Here is a 17,297-nt window from a genome sequence, read left to right on the forward strand (position 1 = left end):
CCTCCTCTGGTGAGGGCGGTTAAATCAATCCTAGACCTTCAGGATGATAAACCAGCTCGTAGTAAGAAGGCTCCAGAGTTTAAACCCCATCTGAAGGTAGTCAAAACTGAGTTCCCTGAATCTGAACAGCCCACTGAGCTTATGGATAAGGCATGGGGTAACCCTGACAAACGTTTTTATGTGAGTAAGAGAATAACCTCGTCGTATTCTTTCCCGGCTTCTGTATGTGCTAAGTGGGAGGAGGTACCTCCTACTGTGGCTGCTCATGTAACGCATTTAATAAAAATGCTACATTGCCTATTCCGTCGGCATCTTCACTGAAGGATTCCATGGGATAAAAAGATTGAAGCGTGTCTTAAAATGATTTTTTTCATCATCTGGAGCTGTTACTCATCCAGCTATGGCTGGAGCCTGGGTAGCCAAAGCGGTTGAAAGAATGGATGGAAGCATTGGAAGATTCTTAACCAACTGCTACCAGAGAACAGATGATGTGTATCTCTCATATAAGGCTACCTATCTGGGAGAAGCTGCTGTAGATGCTGGAATTTTAGCTTCTAAAGCATCAGCAGCTTCTATAGTGTCGCAGAGGACCCTTTGGTTAAGATCCTGGAAAGCTAATACAGGTTCAGAGGGCGCTAGAGGTTTTACCTTTCTATGGAATAGTACTTTTTGGAGCAGAGTTGGTTAAAATAATGGCTACTCAACAGCTTCAAAGTCAGCATGTCTGCCATTAACGGCAACTATAAATTCTAGACAGGCTTCTTTTCGGTCCTTCGGTTCTCAGGGACGATCAAGGGAACAGCCTTCCTCTATGGCGTCTGGTTTTCGCAACAAACTAAGAGGTCTGGGCCGGCAAGACATCCAGCTTCTAAGCCGGATAACAAACCCTCTGGCTGATGGGAGGGGTCTCCTCCTGTGGGATCCCAAGGTGGGAGGCCAACTTTCTCAGTTTACTTTTTGTTGGTAGCAAACAACAACAGATGCCTGAGTCCGAGAAGTGGTCTCTCAGGGGTATGCCCTCACTTTTAAGAGGCATCCTCACCAGAAGTTTTTTTGCACAGATCTCCCAGCTGATGCGGTCAAGGCCTTGGCCTTACAGGAAGCCATTCACTACCTGCTTCAGGCGGGGATAATAGTCACTGTTCCTGTGTCACAACAGAGAAGGGGTCATTCTTCCAATCTATTTCTGGTTCAGAAACCAAATGTGGCTTATTGCCCTATACTAAATCTGAAAACCCTTAACAGTTTTGTATGGAAACTCTACCACCATTTATTTCGGCAATCAAGCCAGGGGATTACGTGCTTTCCCTGGACATTCAGGATGCATATCTACATGTTCCTATTATTCCTTCCCACCATGAATTTTTACGGTTTGCTGTCCTTCAGCAGCATTACCAATTTCAGGCTCTAACCTTTGGTCTATCTACGGCTCCACGGGTATTTTACCATAATAATGGCAGTCATGACTGCCTATCTTAGGCGTTGGGGTATCAGAATTTTGCCATATCTGGACGACCTTCTGATAATGGCACAGACTCTGGTTGTTTTACAAAACCATCTTCAACTGACCATAACCTGCTTACAAAAGCACGGCTGGGTCATCAATTGGAAGAAATCATCACTTTCTCCAACACAGCATATGGTACTTCTGGGAGCTCTTCTGGGTTCTCAGGCACAGAATGTTTTTTTACCGGAGGACAAGATTGTGGCCCTATCATTGTGAATACGCAAGCTGCTTTGCAAGTGAAGGGTATCCATTCTGCTAGCAATGCAGGTCCTGGGATCAATGGTATCCACTTTCGACATGGTGGGGTATGCTCATTTCCATTCCAGGCCCCTGCAAAAGATTGATTCTCTCCAAGTGGAACAGACAGTATCATCGAATAAAGTTCCAGAGGTACATGACTCCCTCCTGTGGTGGCTGAGAAAGCATTATCTGAACAAAGGGACCCCATTCTGGATTCCAAATTGGGTACTACTCACCACAGATGCCAGTCTTCACGAAATGGGGAGCAGTGACAGGTCATCACACCTTTCAGGGAAGATGGACAAATCAGGAATGTTATCTGCCAATAAACGTTCTAGAACTGCGAGCAGTATACAAAGCACTTATCAGGGCACAGGACCTGCTTCGGGGCAAGCCGGTCCAGATCCAGTCTGACAATACGACAACAGTGGCCTACCTCAATAATCAGGGAGGCACAAGAAGTTACGAAGCCATGAAAGAGGTGATACGGATTCTAAGTTGGGCAGAACGTCATATTCTGGCCATCTCTGCAATATTCAAAATCTCTGATTTTCTTGTCGTGCCACGGTATAGCACTAATAGATGGGCTGTTTAACACTCAGGGAGGCTAGGTGTATGTGAATGCATCTGTAGATTGTATAGATAAAGATAGATTGCTTGATCGATAGGTAGACAGATAGGCATACACTAGTTCTTTGGTACTTATGACTCTTCTTTCGCCGTGTTGCTAGTTATCATGCCTTGCGTTGCATGTGATGCTAGTTGTGTAAGCATGTGGTAGGGACTATAGACTGTAAGCTCCACTGGGGCAGGGACTGAAGTGAATGGCCAAATATTCTCTGTAAAGCGCTGCGGAATATATGTGCGCTATATAAAAAACTGGTAATAAAAAATAATATTCATACCGGGAGTACTCAATTTGGAAGCAGACTTCCTAAGTCGCCAGGACATACACGCCGGAGAGTGGTCTCTCCAACCGGGAGTGTTTCAGCTTCTGGTAAACAAATGAGGTCTGCTACAAATAGATCGCATGGCGTCACGTCACAACCACAAGGTCCCCAGTTACAGTTCTAGAGACCCATCAGCAACCTTTTGTGGACGCACTGACAGATAGGACTTCAAGCTGGCGTATCTCTTTCCTCCAATTTCCCTCCTCCCAAGAGTTCTCAGGAAGGCGGAACAGTAATACTGGTAGGTCCGGCTTGGCCCAGACGTCATTGGTTCACTGACATACAGAAACTGTCAATAGACAGTCCGTATCCTCTACGGCAGGATCTGCTAACGCAGGGTCCCTGCCGGCATCCGGACTTGCCACGTCTGGCTTTGACAGTGTGGCTCTTGATTCTTCCATCTTAAGAGCAAAATGTTTTCCAGTTCTATAATTCAGACAATACAAAGGGCACGAAAGCTTGCTTCTGCCCTCATCTATTACAGGGTTTGGTATTCTTTTGGTCAATGGCGTGCCCACAGAAAGTATGATCCTAAGGTGTTAAAGATTTCCAGGATACTGGCTTTTCTCCAGGCGGGTTTAGACCGTGGTCTCCCGTGGTCTCCGCCTGGCCACTTTGAAAGTGCAAGTTTCTGCACTGCCCTCCTGGTTCCAGAGGAAGATTGCCTCATTGCAAGATATTCTACGAGTTCAGCCTCCTTTTGTTCCACCGGTAACACTATAGGATTTGTCGTTGGTTCTAAGAGACTACAAGGTCCCTCATTTGAACTTGTGGACTTTGTAGATTTTAAATGGTTGATAGCAAAAATACTTTTTTTTTTTTTTTTTCTCCTCGCTATCTCTTCTGCACGCAGTGTCTCTGATTTGGCAGTGCTTTCTTGTTGCTCCCCATTTTTTATTTTTCACCAGGATAAAGCTGTTGTTCGTACTAGGGAGGGTTACTTTCCTAAGGTATTGTCCTGTCTTCATGTGAATGAAGTAAATTGTGGTTCCAGCTTTTTCAGTCTTCAGATCTTTCTGTAGGTGTATTCATCCTGGATATGAATCGTGCTCTCCGTATCTATGTGGAGCGTACAAACTCTGTTAGAATATAAGACGCTCTTTTTGTGTAATATGGTTTTCACAAACAAGGTTGGCCAGCCAACAAACTCTGGCTCGATGGTTATGTATGACTATTTCCCAGGTTTACACTAAGGCTGATCTCCCCGTCCCAAACACGGCGACAGCGTATTCTACTGTCTGTGGAAACATTGTGGGCATTTCATCGTGGTGCCTATGTTGAACATTACATTACAAGACAAGACAACCACGTGGTCTTATGTCCACACTTTTGATATTTTTGCCTCCTCAGGATGCTTCCTTTTGGGCAATGAGTTTTCCTTTCTGCTCAGGAGTGTCCCCCACACTTGGGGGAACTGCTTTAGGACATCCCCATGGTATCCCTATGGATCCTGAAGAAAAAGAGTTATGGTAGACTTACCATTGATAATTCTTTTTCTTTGAAGTCCATAGGTTTTACAGGGCATTGGGTAATTTTTTCTTTTGAGCACGGATTCGCTAATTTTCTTAGTTTCTGGTGTACGATTGTTCTTCCTTCTCCTGCCTTGGGCTTGTTTACAGAACTGAATGCCTGTGGCTGGGGGAGAGGTATATATGGAGGAGTACTAGAGGCATTGTGTGAGCTAAAAGATTAACAGTTTGGTGCCTGGATCACTCCAACCACACTATCCCTGTGGACCCTATGGACTTAGAAGAAAAAGTTATCAATGGTATGTCTACCATAACTTTTTTTTTTTTTTTTTTTTCCTAGCCAGGTGGTTCAGATACTCCTATCCCTTTGAAGACCGACACCACAGTTTGGGAGGTCCTACCCATTGCCAGACTACCCAAGGCCACTGTTATCCCTACGGTGCAGGCAGTCACCTTGAAGGATCAGCCTGATAGAAAGAGTGAAGCTTTGCTTGAATCTGCTTTTGCTATTGCTTTTTTGTCCAATTTTGGCTCTTGCCTTGGTCAACAAGGCCATAGAATCTTGTACCGAGCAGCTGGCGTCCAGTTTGCAGACAGGAGATACTTCGGAACTCCTTACCTTGATCGATCAGAACTGTCAAGCTTCAGTTTATGGGCCGTATTCAATTAGCAGCGATGAGCCATTTTCGGCGAAAAGTTTCTGCCGATGACGTCATTTCGCTAGGCGAGCACTTATCCCCGTATTTAATTCCGAAGACTTTTCGCCTGTGCGAACAGTCTGCGCCTTGTAACCAGCGGAAAATATTCGCCACTGAATGCAGGCAGAAAAAAGTGTAACGTTTGGGGTGCAAAGTTGTGGGAACACCCCTGCAGCCTTGGGACAGTCCCCTAAAGGTAAACTGCGTCAAAAAAACAAATTTAAAAACTAGCGAAATAGACTCAGGTGGGATCCCCCAAGTATGCCCCAGGTGTTTTTTTGATTGCGGGACGTGCGTTTTTTACAACATTAAGTTAGCGAATTTTAACCATGCTAGCACCCATTTTCATGTACCCCAAATATGCTGGGGCTACTTATTTGTCAAAACTGCTAAATGCTATTCTTCACCACTTATGCAAAGATGCTAAATAGCACCAATTGAGAGCATTTAATTACCCCAAATACCTTCAGCTGGGTTATTCATAGTGATCCCCCATGTCAGTGCATCTTTTGGGGGGTGTCAGGCTGATTTCCCCAAATCTGACAGCATTTTTCGCCCTATTTCAGTTTCGCTGGGACGCGTTCTCGCGTCCTTTGCAATTGAATTGGGTGAAAAGCGGTGACGAGCACGATACTTTACCGGAGGCATAACTAGCGATGACTGCGGAAAGTACACCATGGGCAAAGTCTGGGACTTTTCGCCGGCAATTGAATACGGGCTTATATTGGAGATGCTTCGCTGGCTGCAGCTTCTCTGCAGTCTCATATGTTCACAGTGACTGTTTCATTCAGAAGGTGTCTGGCCCGAATCTTGGGAGGCTGACCTGAGTCAAAGAATACTTTAGAAGCTGTTAATTTTCTCTTTGGTCCAGAGCTTGTGAAGATTATATAACCGGCTACTGTGGCCTGTGATTAGATTATATCAAGGCCATAGGCCTTCTCTTCCAGTTTCGACTCCCAAGGTGAAAACTCTTCATTTTTCTTCTTTTAGATTGGCTGGTAGGGGCAGATCCCAACCCTTCGAGGTATGCCCAGTTATTCCTGCAAGGGAGCATTTCATGGCCTTGGTTCAACCAGTTTCCGCTGACCTGGCACCAAACAAGTGAAAAGGCAGTCATCAGGATTTAGGGCTCCGCTTACTCAGGTTGCGGGATGTCTGGCTCCAGGTTGTGCCAGATCTCTGGGTGAGTGGCATCTTGTCTAGCTTGTACACGCCCAGGAGATTTTTTGCCACTCTTCCCAAAATTCTGAAAAAAGCGGACAGCCCTTTTTGGATGCCATTTGTTCACTTTTACATTCCGGAGTTATAACTGTGGTTCCTTTATGCCAGCAAGGGCTCGGGTTTTACTCCGACCTCTATCTGGTAATCAAGCTGGACAATTCCTTCCATACAATCTTGAACGTAAAAGCAACTGAATCCCTGATTCAAGATGTAGTGTCTGTGCTCGGTCATCAGCGCAATGGAAGGAGGGGAATTTCAAGTGTCCATAAACATAAAGGTCGCCTATTTTTCATATTCCACCTCTGTCCATGCTAGCCAAAGTACTTCAATGTGTTTGGCCGGAGGGTCTCCCAGTCATACTTAAAGCCCCAGACTGGCCTCATCGGTCGTGGTACGCTCTTCAGAATATGCTGGCAGAGGTCCCTTACCGCCTTCCTCTTCGACAGGACCTGCTGCGATAAGGCCTGTTTCTACACCCAGACTTGTTTCGACTGACTTGATGAGTTGGCTCTTGAGACTTCGATCCTGAGGGCTTTTCCAGACCATGCTTCGGGCTCGAAAGCCGGTAACTTCCAGAATATATCTTTGTATTTGGAGGCTTTACATATTATGTTGTCGGGCATCTTTTGACTACAGTGTATTTTGTCCTTCAGGACGGGCTGAACGGCCATCACCTTTCTTCTCTCAAGGGTCAGGTGTCTGCCCTGTCTGTCCTTCTTCAGAGACTATTGGCAACCATTCGGGATGTACAGACCATTTCAGCTTCCCTCCGGGCACATTCTACTCGTGCAGGCAGGGCATCTTTTGCTGTTCGCCATGGCCCTCGGGAACATCGGTGCAGAGCGGCGACCTGGTCCTCTGTGCATACTAGTAACAAATTTTACTGGTTCCATTACTTTGGTTCCAGTGATGCTAGTTTTGCCCCCTCCACCTCCTGTTGAGCTTGCCTTGTGAAGTACCACAATACCGCAGTGTCCCCCAGATTAGATGGAGAAGAAATTGGATTTTTGTGCTTACTGTAAAATCCCTTCCTCATAATCCATCTGGGGACTCTGAAATCCCTCCCTGTTTGTTGTTCTCTCTGTACTTGTTTTGGTTTTACTGGTTTCATAGATTTGTAGTCCTTCCTTCCGGTGGAGTGGTTAGAAGGGGACCTGAGCTATTTTAGTTAAACTTTAGTTAGTGCCTACTCCTTTGCCATCCTCTCTAACCCACAGTCAATACCGCAGTGTCCCCCCCCCAGTGTTCTGCACATTGTAGGGATGCAAATATATTTACTTTTTGCATATCTAATCTCATGTCCCATGTTTTAGCAGTTAATAGAAATGTTTATTACAGTCACTTTCTCTGTTTCATCTGCATTCTTGGAAGAAATTTGAACTGCCAGAAAACATGAACTCTATAAGGGAGGGGGCATGGTTAAAAGGTTGGAAGATTACAGTTTTAAAGTTTTTAGACTGTGGGTTATGCTTCACCTATAGGAAGTAGTACACTGAAGAATAATAACTAACCACCCCCTTAGCAATTTGTGACTTGTATATTCTCGACGCAAAACATGCATTATAATGCAGTAATTTTGTTAAACTCTATGCTGGTGATATAAAGAGTGACCATTGTAACATTAAAGCAATATCTATTCACTAAACTGGAATGGCCATTTCACCATTGTGTCCATGACAGACTTTTAAATGTGCGTATACATACAATTATTTTTTTTTATTTTTTTTTTAGTACAATAACCATGAGATTCGATCTGGAAAACATATTGGAGTTTGCATCTCTGTTGCCAATAATAGACTTTTTGTTGGGTCTATTCCAAAAAGTAAAACAAAGGAACAAATTGTTGAAGAGTTTAGCAAAGTTACAGGTAAGTGTTTTTTTTTTGTTTTTTTTGCTCACATTTTTCTGAACCTATGATGGTGGGCTTCTTATTTACAATAATTGTACTATCATATAATGGTTTCCATGCCTTCTTAGAGCTAAACCTATTTGCATGTTTTTGTTAAAGGTAACAATTTTCTTCAATACACTTCCTCTTCCATAGAGCTTCCCATGTATGAGACACTAGACACTATTTGTCAAGAAAGAAACCGAAATTACATAATTCAAACATCCCTGTCATCTTGTACACCTTTTTAAATTGTTTGACATAAAGAACTAGCGTATTAAGGGATGTATAATACCAATGTAGTGCTTTTACACAGTTTGTTGCAATTAAATTCAGTCCTGCATAGTGATGGGCGCTATATTGGTCCAATCAATAACACTGCAATAAAAAAATTGGCAGTTAGATGGCATGTCTAATGGGACCCATACATCAGCGACTATTTTCCGCATTTCCCCGATCCTTTGACGCCTGGGTTGGGGCATCGGGAAAATCCAACATGTTTGATTTCTTTCATTTGCCGATCCTGACCAAAAATTATCTGGATTGCTGAGTCTAATTTTAACATGCATAATTTCCCCGATTCTCAGGCGGATTGCCATTCACACTGCCTAACAGTGAAAATGGTTATTTCTAATAGTTTTAAATGTCATAAATTCTGAAATCAATCGGCTCTCGATTCCGGGATATAGCCAGTTTATGATGATGTAGGGGTATATTGGCGTCTAGAGCAGTGGTTCTCAAACGCTGTCCTCAGGACCCCACACAGGTCATGTTTTCCAGGTCACCCAGCAGGTGTACAGGTGTATTCATTACTCGCATATATTTTAAAAGATCCAACGGTGGAGCTAATTATTTCACTTGTGATTCTGCGAGGAGACCTGGAAAACATGCACTGTTTATGGTCCTGAGGACTGAGTTTGAGAACCTGTGGTCTAGAGTATATAAAGGGGAATACATACGATTTACCACCGGCCGCATGGCCGGCAGTCCTAATCCCGACAGCGGCATCCCAGCAGAGGAGGAAATCCCGATAGTCAAAGGTATTCACTAACCTAATACTACCCCCTTACCCTCCCTTAGGGGTGCCCAACCCTAATCCCACCTCTAAGTGCCTAACCCCCCCCCCCTTCCCTGCCACCTAAGCCCTAACCTAAACCTAACCTCCCAGGGCAGTGTCTAACCTGAAGTAGTCGCCCCCCCCCCCCCCCCCCGGGATCCCTAACCCTAAAAGTCCAACCCCACCACCACCACTGCGGCTGTCCTTGCCCATCTTACCATCGATCAGAAAACGGTGGGCGAGCTCCCAGTTTTCGGGGGGAAAGACATGGATTCCGTCCATCGGCTTCCCTATAAAGGTTAGCAAACCTGAATAGAGGAACATTGTCATTTATAGGCCATGGAAAAAATTGTCCATCACAGTCCTCAGGTTGATTGAAGCATAATTTTTCTGCCCACCTTTTACATATTAAACTCTGACTTATGAAGAATTTTGTAATGGGGATTAACAAAGATGGAGAAGCTTTCAATCACTTGAGGACAATGGCCACTTCTGAATGATGCTGAAGTTAAGGAAGAAATCTTTGTTGGTCGGCAAATTTGTCACCTTCTTAAGGATGAAAACTTTGACAGTCCTCCAGGTTAATGAGAATGCGGCTTAGGAAGCCGTTGTGTATGGCTTCTTGGGTAACAGAAGAGCTGGAAACTATGATGAGATTGTGAGCAACATTCTATAAAAGCATCAATTATTCTGCAACATGTCACTCAAAATCCTCTTTCTCGACTCTCATCTGGACTTTGATCCCTGACACCCTCGGTGCAGTGAGTGAGGAGCATGGTGAGCGATTCCACCAAGACATTTCAGTAAAGGAATGAAGATTATCAGGGATGGGGGAACACTTCTATGCTTGCTGAGTACTGGTGGACAGTGACGAGAGATGCCACAGAAGAGGTGTACAAGCGTCGGGCACAGAGAAAGTGCTCTCCTAAATAGGCCACTATTTGAGAGAGTACTTTCAGTTGCTGTATGTTTCATTTAGTGTTCTTATTTGCGGTAGGTTGAATTGAGACAACTTATTTATGTTGTATCAAGAAAATATAAGATTATTTTAAAATAGCTTTTCACTATATATTACTGAGGTACATATAAACTAGAGCTATTAAAAACATTCTGAAATTATATTAGTTTTTCTTGACCTCAAATTAGTAAAGTATGACTATTCTTAGAAAGGAAACAAATTACAAGTATTTCTTTGTTGTACAGTGTCATCGATGCTCGCCGATCGGCAGTTTTGATCAGCGTCGGGGAATTTCGGCGCTGATGTATGGCCCGCTTAACTGTATTAACACAGTAGTATTGTCACTCTGAGGCTAGGTTTTCATTGTCTTACCTTATGCAGAGCACCAGTGACTTTAACTGGGTAAGTTTCAGTGTTGTGCACGGTAGTTTTCCATTCAAATGGAGCATGTGAGTGGCTGCAATGGGCAGCTATGTGGCCCACTCCTCCACCTGACTTCAAAACATGGTTCAAGCTGGTGGAGGGGGGGGTGTGTATGGAATTTTACTGGTCATTCCAACCTGCTGACGACCACAACATTATGCTGCTGAGCTTTATCAGGGAGGTGTGGAAAGCAGAGCAACCCAGTGGCCGGACTAGGGAGAAAAACTGTGGCGGCTTTCATCACTACTCTTTGAGTGAAGCTGTGTTTAAGCTACCAAGGAAGATACTGCTTTGACCTCCCTAAAGAGTTATTCCCTTTCCTAACATATTTCCTATGTCTTAATCTTTGCCTGCTGTCTGCTTTCCTTCCAGGTGGTATTGTGAGCTTTCTATCAATCCAGATATTTATTGTAATTTCTCAAGCTCATTATTATGAGGAATGTGTTTATTTTATTTTTTTATCACTTTATCCTAGACCTACCAGGTGAATTCAGACTCTATTTTTATTGTACATAACTGATTTGGAGCCCCCATATGGAGTGATAAAGTGGTGGGGAGGACTGCAGATTGTCATATGCATGGGCAGTCTTAATCTTGGTCCATGCAATTTGACATGCATTTCTAAAACTAATTAACAGGGATAGACAACTTTTGTTTTTCACTTTTAGGATTTTGTGCATCTTTTTTTTTTTTTTTCCCTCCATCTTTTTGACTTTTGGATGTATATTGTTTTTCAGAAGGTCTTACTGATGTCATATTATACCATCAGCCAGATGATAAGAAAAAGAATAGAGGTTTCTGCTTTCTTGAATATGAAGATCATAAAACAGCTGCTCAAGCCAGACGTCGGCTAATGAGTGGCAAAGTGAAAGTATGGGGTAATGTTGTGACTGTGGAATGGGCCGACCCAATTGAAGATCCTGATCCAGAGGTAATGGCAAAGGTAATGTGCTTCCATCAAACTACTCCTAATAATAGGTGGGTTTGGCACAATTCAGATGGCAATTTATCGACTGGTGGTCTGGGCTGTGAAATCAATGTATACTGTATACAGATTTAGGTTTCTTAACATTAGCCCTAAGACTTGCAAGCATACATTTTTCTTTTTAAAGACACTTTGGTGGCTATTCAATTGTTTAAGGTGTGCAATTTAATGTGCACCCAGTGTTGCAGTTCAGTTGTTTTTGGGCGTCCCTTATCTTGCTTCCGCCACAAAATTGAGACTAGACTGGTTTAGCAGTTTTACGTGGCTAAACCCAAAGTCCTGGTTAGGGCTCCCACACATTTCTGCTCACAACCTCAGGAGGGGGCAAGCAGAAATGCCGGCGTTAAGAAAAATGTAATCGCCCCCTTTAAGAGTATGTGTGGAATTTATGTATAATGTGAGTGAATATATAATTACATAATTTTTTATTTTTTCTCCTTTAGGTTAAGGTTTTGTTTGTGCGCAACCTCGCAAATACAGTCACAGAAGAAATATTAGAGAAGGCATTTGGTAATTTTGGCAAACTGGAGAGAGTGAAGAAGCTAAAAGACTATGCTTTTATTCATTTTGATGATCGAGTTGGTGCAGTAAAGGTAAGTTTATTAAAATATGCCTAGGTTGCAGTGATTACACAAACAAAATGTATTAAATCCAGTTGGTGTGCAGCAGGTGTGTCCTCATGCAACAAAATCTGACAATCTTCTGCACTTATCCTTCAACTTTTAAACTTGACTATCCTTAAACTGGTGTAAAGCAATAATTCATGAACGATTTGGATATGGACTACCTAAATAAACCCTGTTATATTGTTGGAAAAGTTCTCTATTTTAATTTCAATGTCTAATCATTACAAATGAAAAAACTTTGAACTTTGCTTAAAAAGAAAAAAAAAAAAAAAAAAAAAAAAAAATAAATTAGCCTCAGAAATGCAAAGTGATTTTTATAGTTCAGACAAATAGTATGGGAAGTCAAACAATGTTGCTTTTCCTGTCAGAACAGTGCTGATTATACTGATGAAAGATTTTGTGTAGGGGTCAATACATGTGGAGTGGTCCAGCAATTTTAAAAATGTTGTTTTTTGTGTGTGATGTCATATGAAGATGGCTGCCATTTTTGTATCATGGCGTATGACCCTTTTCACTGTTGTGGATGTTTGGGGCAAATGCAATATCTCATAGAAACATAGAATTTGATGGCAGATAAGAACCACCTGGCTCATCTAGTCTGCCCCATTTTTAAACATATTGTTATCTCATCTCTTATTGATCCTTCTGAAGGATACCCTTATGTCTATCCCATGCATGTTTAAATTACTCTACTGTCTTAGCCTCTACCATCCTGATGGGAGGCTATTCCACTTGTCCACTACCCTTTCTGTGAAGTAATTTTTCCTCAAATTTCCCCTGAACCTACCACCCTCCAGTTTCAGAACATGTCCTCTTGTTCTAATACTTCTCTTTCTTTGAAGAATGTCTCCTTCCTTTACCTTGTTAAAACCCTTTATATATTTGAATGTTTCTATCATGTCCCCCCTATCCCTTCTCTGCTCCAAACTATACATATTAAGATCTTTTAGTCTTTCCTGGTACATTTAGTGGTGTAGACCATGCACCATTTTAGTTGCCCTTCTTTGTACAGTCTCTAATGTATTAATATACTTCTGGAGATATGGCCTCCAGAACTGAACACAGTATTCGTGCTGAGGACGTACCAATGACCTATACAGTAGTATTATCACTTCTTTCTTTCTGCTACTGATTCCTCTCCCTATGCAACCAAGCATCTGATTTGTCTTCCTCAATGCTTTGTTACAATGTTTGCTTGCCTATAAGTTCCCTGAAATAGTGACTCCTAGATCCCTTTACTCTTCAGTACTTTCCAGTATAGTGCCATTAATACTATATTTAGCCTTTGGATTTTTGAGACCCAAGTGCATGATCTTGCATTTTTTGGCATTAAACTGTAGTTGCCACGTTCTTGACCATTCCTCTAGTCTACCTAGATCATCAATCATTTGTTTTACCCCTCCTGGTGTGTCTACTCTGTTGCATACATTTGTGTCATCTGCAAAAAGGCATAGTTTCCCTTCAATACCATTTGCAATGTCACAAATAAAGATATTAAAAAGCACTGGACCAAGTACAGATTCCTGAGGCACTCCACTGGTAACATTTCCCTCTTGAGACTGCACTCTGTTTACTACAACTCTGTTTCCTATCCTGCAGCCATGATCTTATCCATTCAACAATCTTTGTATCCAATCCCGTGCTTTCCAGTTTATTTAACAGTCTGCGATGTGGAACAGTGTCAAAAGCCTTACTAAAGTCTAGATGAGCTATATCTATGAACCCCCTTTATCTATTTCCTTAGTCACCCAGTCAAAAAAGTCAATCAGATTTGTTTGACATGATCTCCCCCCAGTAAATCCATGCTGTTTGGGATCCTGCAAATTGCTAGATTTCAGATAATCTACGACTTTTAATAGTGTTTCCATCAATTTCCCTACTACTGATGTAGGGCTCACTGGTCGGTAGTTGCTTGCCTCTTCCTTGCTTCCACTTTTGTGCAGTGGGACAACATTTGCTCTTTTCCTGTCCTCTGGAATTTCTCCAGTAGCTAGTGACTGGTTGAATAATTCTATCAATGGTGTTACCAGCACCCCTTTAAGCTCTTTTAGTATCCTTGGATATATATCCCATCTGGCCCCATTGATTCATCCACTTTCAGTTTTAAGAGTTCTGTTAGGATCTTCTCCTATGTAAATGTGCTTGTTCCTACCTCATTATTCTGATTACACCTGCAACTTAACTGTGGCCCCTTTCCCTCTCTTAGTAGTGAATACTGAACAAAAATAATTAAGATGATCAGCTATATTACATTGTCTCCCTCAACAAGACTCCCTCTTTCTGTCTTTAGTCTTTTTATTCCACCTTTTTGTTTTTTCTCCTTTCGCTTATATGCTTAAAAAAAAGTTTTGCCCCCTTTACCCACTGACACTGCCATTATCTCTTTCGCTTATATGCTTAAAAAAAAGTTTTGCCCCCTTTACCCACTGACACTGCCATTTTCTCCTCAGCTTTTGCCTTTGCACATCTGATTACTTTCTTAGCCTCCTTCTGTTTTACAAGATACTCCTCTGTCTTCATTATTTTGCGTCTGCTTGTATTTCCTAAAGGCCATCTTTTTTGCTTTCACAATACTTGCTACCTCTTTCCCAAACCACACTGGCTTCCTTTTCTTTGTGGTTTTCCTAACCCTTTTGATACAAAGATCTGTTGCCTTTAATATTGCACTTTTGAAATTTCCCACCTCACCTGCACTCCTTTTCAAGATCCTCCACTCTGCCAAAGATTCACTTACACATCTTCCCATCCCTGCAAAATCATCCTTTCTAAAATCTAACACCTTTGTTTTTGTATGGAGTGAGTCAGTATCTGTCTTTACTCTGAACCATACTGCTTGATGATCACTGGATCCCAGGCTTTCGCCCACTTTTACATCGGATATTCTGTCTCCATTTGTAAGTATTAAGGCTAATATTGCGTCTTTCCGAGTGGGCTCCCTCACCAATTGCTGGAGGGAGGCTCTGTGCAATGAATTCAGGATGTCCCTACTTCTAGTGAAACTTGACAGACACCTCCCAGTTTATATCAGGTAGATTAAAATCTCCCCTGATTATTGCCTCTCCTTTTAATGCCATTTCAGTGATGTCCTGCAATAGTTTATTGTCCAGTTCCTCTTTCTGACCTGGTAGTCTGTAGATTACCCCAATACGAAGAATCACTTTCTCCCCTGTTTCTATAGTCGCCCAAAGGGACTCTGTTCTTCTTCAAAACTATGTATTAACGTAGTATTTATGCTTTCCTTGATATACATTGCTACTCCTCCACCTATTCTTCCCATTCTATCCTTCCTAAATATGGTATATCCCGGTATAGCTATGTCCCAGTCATGATTTTCATTGCACCATGACTCCGTAATAACCACAATATCCAGGTCATCCCTTGTCATTATTGCAATTAGTTCAGGGATTTTATTTCCTAAGCTCCTAGCATTTGCACACATTGCTCTTAGAGTTTTATTTGTTTGCTTATTTCTCCTGTTCCTAGGTATGTTCATCTCTCTGCCTATGTTTATTTGGTTTTGTTCTGAATTATCTTCTGTTGCTGTGGGTATGCTTCCTGTTCCATTTGCCAGCAGAAATACCACCTCTTTGTTAGGGGAGCAGATTTCTTTTTTCTTGTTTGGTTCACTGTCCCCCTCTTCTCGTTTAAATAGTTCTTGGTGAAACTTTCAAACTGTTCACTCAGTATTCTAGTTCCTTTTGAAGATGGGTGCAGGCCATCATATTTGTATAAGCTTCTATCTTGCCAGATGGCGTGGCTATGGACTGTCATTCCAAATCCCTCCTCATAACACTTCTGTAGCCAAACATTGAAGATTCTGATGCAATGATTTCTATCTCCCCCTCTGTGTACTGGTAATACTTCTGAAAAAGTTAGTGGTTGCCACCTGCTTTAGAGCAGCCCCTAATTTCCTGAATTCATCATTTACTGCCATGACTTCAGCATTGGCCAGGTCATTTCTCCCTAGATAGACAATGACCTCCACCTCTCCCATCTTTTCTTGCTGCCTTCACAATTCTCAGCATGCGCTCTTTATCCCTTGCAGATGTGGCTCCAGGTAAACACCTTAATTGACTCTCTACTTCAGCAGTGTTTCCCAGATGTACTCCTCCAATAGTGGAATCTCCCAAGAGAAGTGTAGTCCTTTTTTGAAGATGTAATTTTCCTGTTCCTATTCCTTTTTCTATAGTCTATCTCAGTTCAGAAGTGTCATAGAAAGCTCGGATAAACACCATTATTTTCAGCACATTTCAGCTACATTTTTTCTCACATAACTATTTCCCTACCTCACTTCCTTATGACTGAAATTTAAGCCCAAAGTTAATTGTCAGATTTTAAAAAGTGTCTATTTTTTGGATTGTATTTCAATGGGAAGGAATAAAATTTCAGAGCTGTAATTTTTGGGGGGAATAGCTATATACTCAAAGATTTGGCAAACATTTTTTGAGTTATCGATCTCTTCTACTTTTTTTTTTTTTTTTTTTTTTTTTTTTTTATTAGAGCACTTTGAAATTGCTTTGTTTGACCTGTAGACCTTTTTTTTTATCTTCTCCCAACATCAAAACTTTAACTCGATACATTACTATGTGATATAATGGCGTTGTATATTTAAAGTATACTATATACTTTAAAGCTATGTTGGGGTTAAAGCTTGTGAAAGCCATGCATGTGGTGACAAGTACTGCTGTATTCAAGAGTTCTTGAATTGTTATATTTAAATTCCTGTTAGAATGTTAATTCCTTCTTGGATTAACACTTTATATAGGCAATGGAAGAAATGAATGGAAAAGAGTTGGAAGGCGAAAATATTGAAATCGTTTTTGCCAAACCACCTGATCAGAAGAGGAAAGAACGCAAAGCTCAAAGACAAGCAGCTAAAAATCAAATGTGAGTGCAAGGGAAAATCATAGGTAGTGGTAAGACTTACTAAGGTTTCTGTTTGTAAATTGTTTCTATGGGGCGCTGGACCTATTTAATTAGCGGGGATTCCTCGCGTGCGAGTCCCTTGCAGTTGTACTTTACCTTGCAGCTCATGAAGGTGCGAGAAGGTAACATCCACCAAATTGGTCTCGCGCACGGGGAAAAAAAAGAAAAGTTGATTTCGCACATGAGTCACGTTTTTTCGGTGTGGGAAAAAGGCTATTTTATTGAATAGCTTTTCCTCTCGCCCCGGGGATTTTGGTCAGCAATTAGTCGTGGGGTAAACCCCACGGCTACTTGAATACCCAGCTATGTTGCTATTGCTGAATTTGCTTTAAAGCCTGATTCAGAGTTG

The 17,297-nt window shown here is 42.0% G+C and overlaps 1 protein-coding gene across 7 annotated transcripts in view; it reads left to right on the forward strand.

The window, feature by feature from the left end:
• Positions 1-17,297, forward strand: part of SYNCRIP (synaptotagmin binding cytoplasmic RNA interacting protein) — a 68,883-nt gene that overhangs the window by 40,776 nt on the left and 10,810 nt on the right. For all 7 annotated transcript variants that reach the window (XM_088471999.1, XM_088472002.1, XM_088472003.1 and 4 more), the window contains 4 exons: positions 7,817-7,952; positions 11,149-11,354; positions 11,840-11,989; positions 16,788-16,909. In XM_088471999.1, the coding sequence (XP_088328125.1) occupies positions 7,817-7,952; positions 11,149-11,354; positions 11,840-11,989; positions 16,788-16,909 (614 nt within the window). The remainder of the gene's footprint in view (positions 1-7,816; positions 7,953-11,148; positions 11,355-11,839; positions 11,990-16,787; positions 16,910-17,297) is intronic.

The sequence above is a fragment of the Taudactylus pleione genome, unplaced genomic scaffold, assembly GCF_031769625.1.
Source record: "Taudactylus pleione unplaced genomic scaffold, aTauple2 ptg000015l, whole genome shotgun sequence".
Classification (NCBI taxonomy): Eukaryota; Metazoa; Chordata; class Amphibia; order Anura; family Myobatrachidae; genus Taudactylus; species Taudactylus pleione.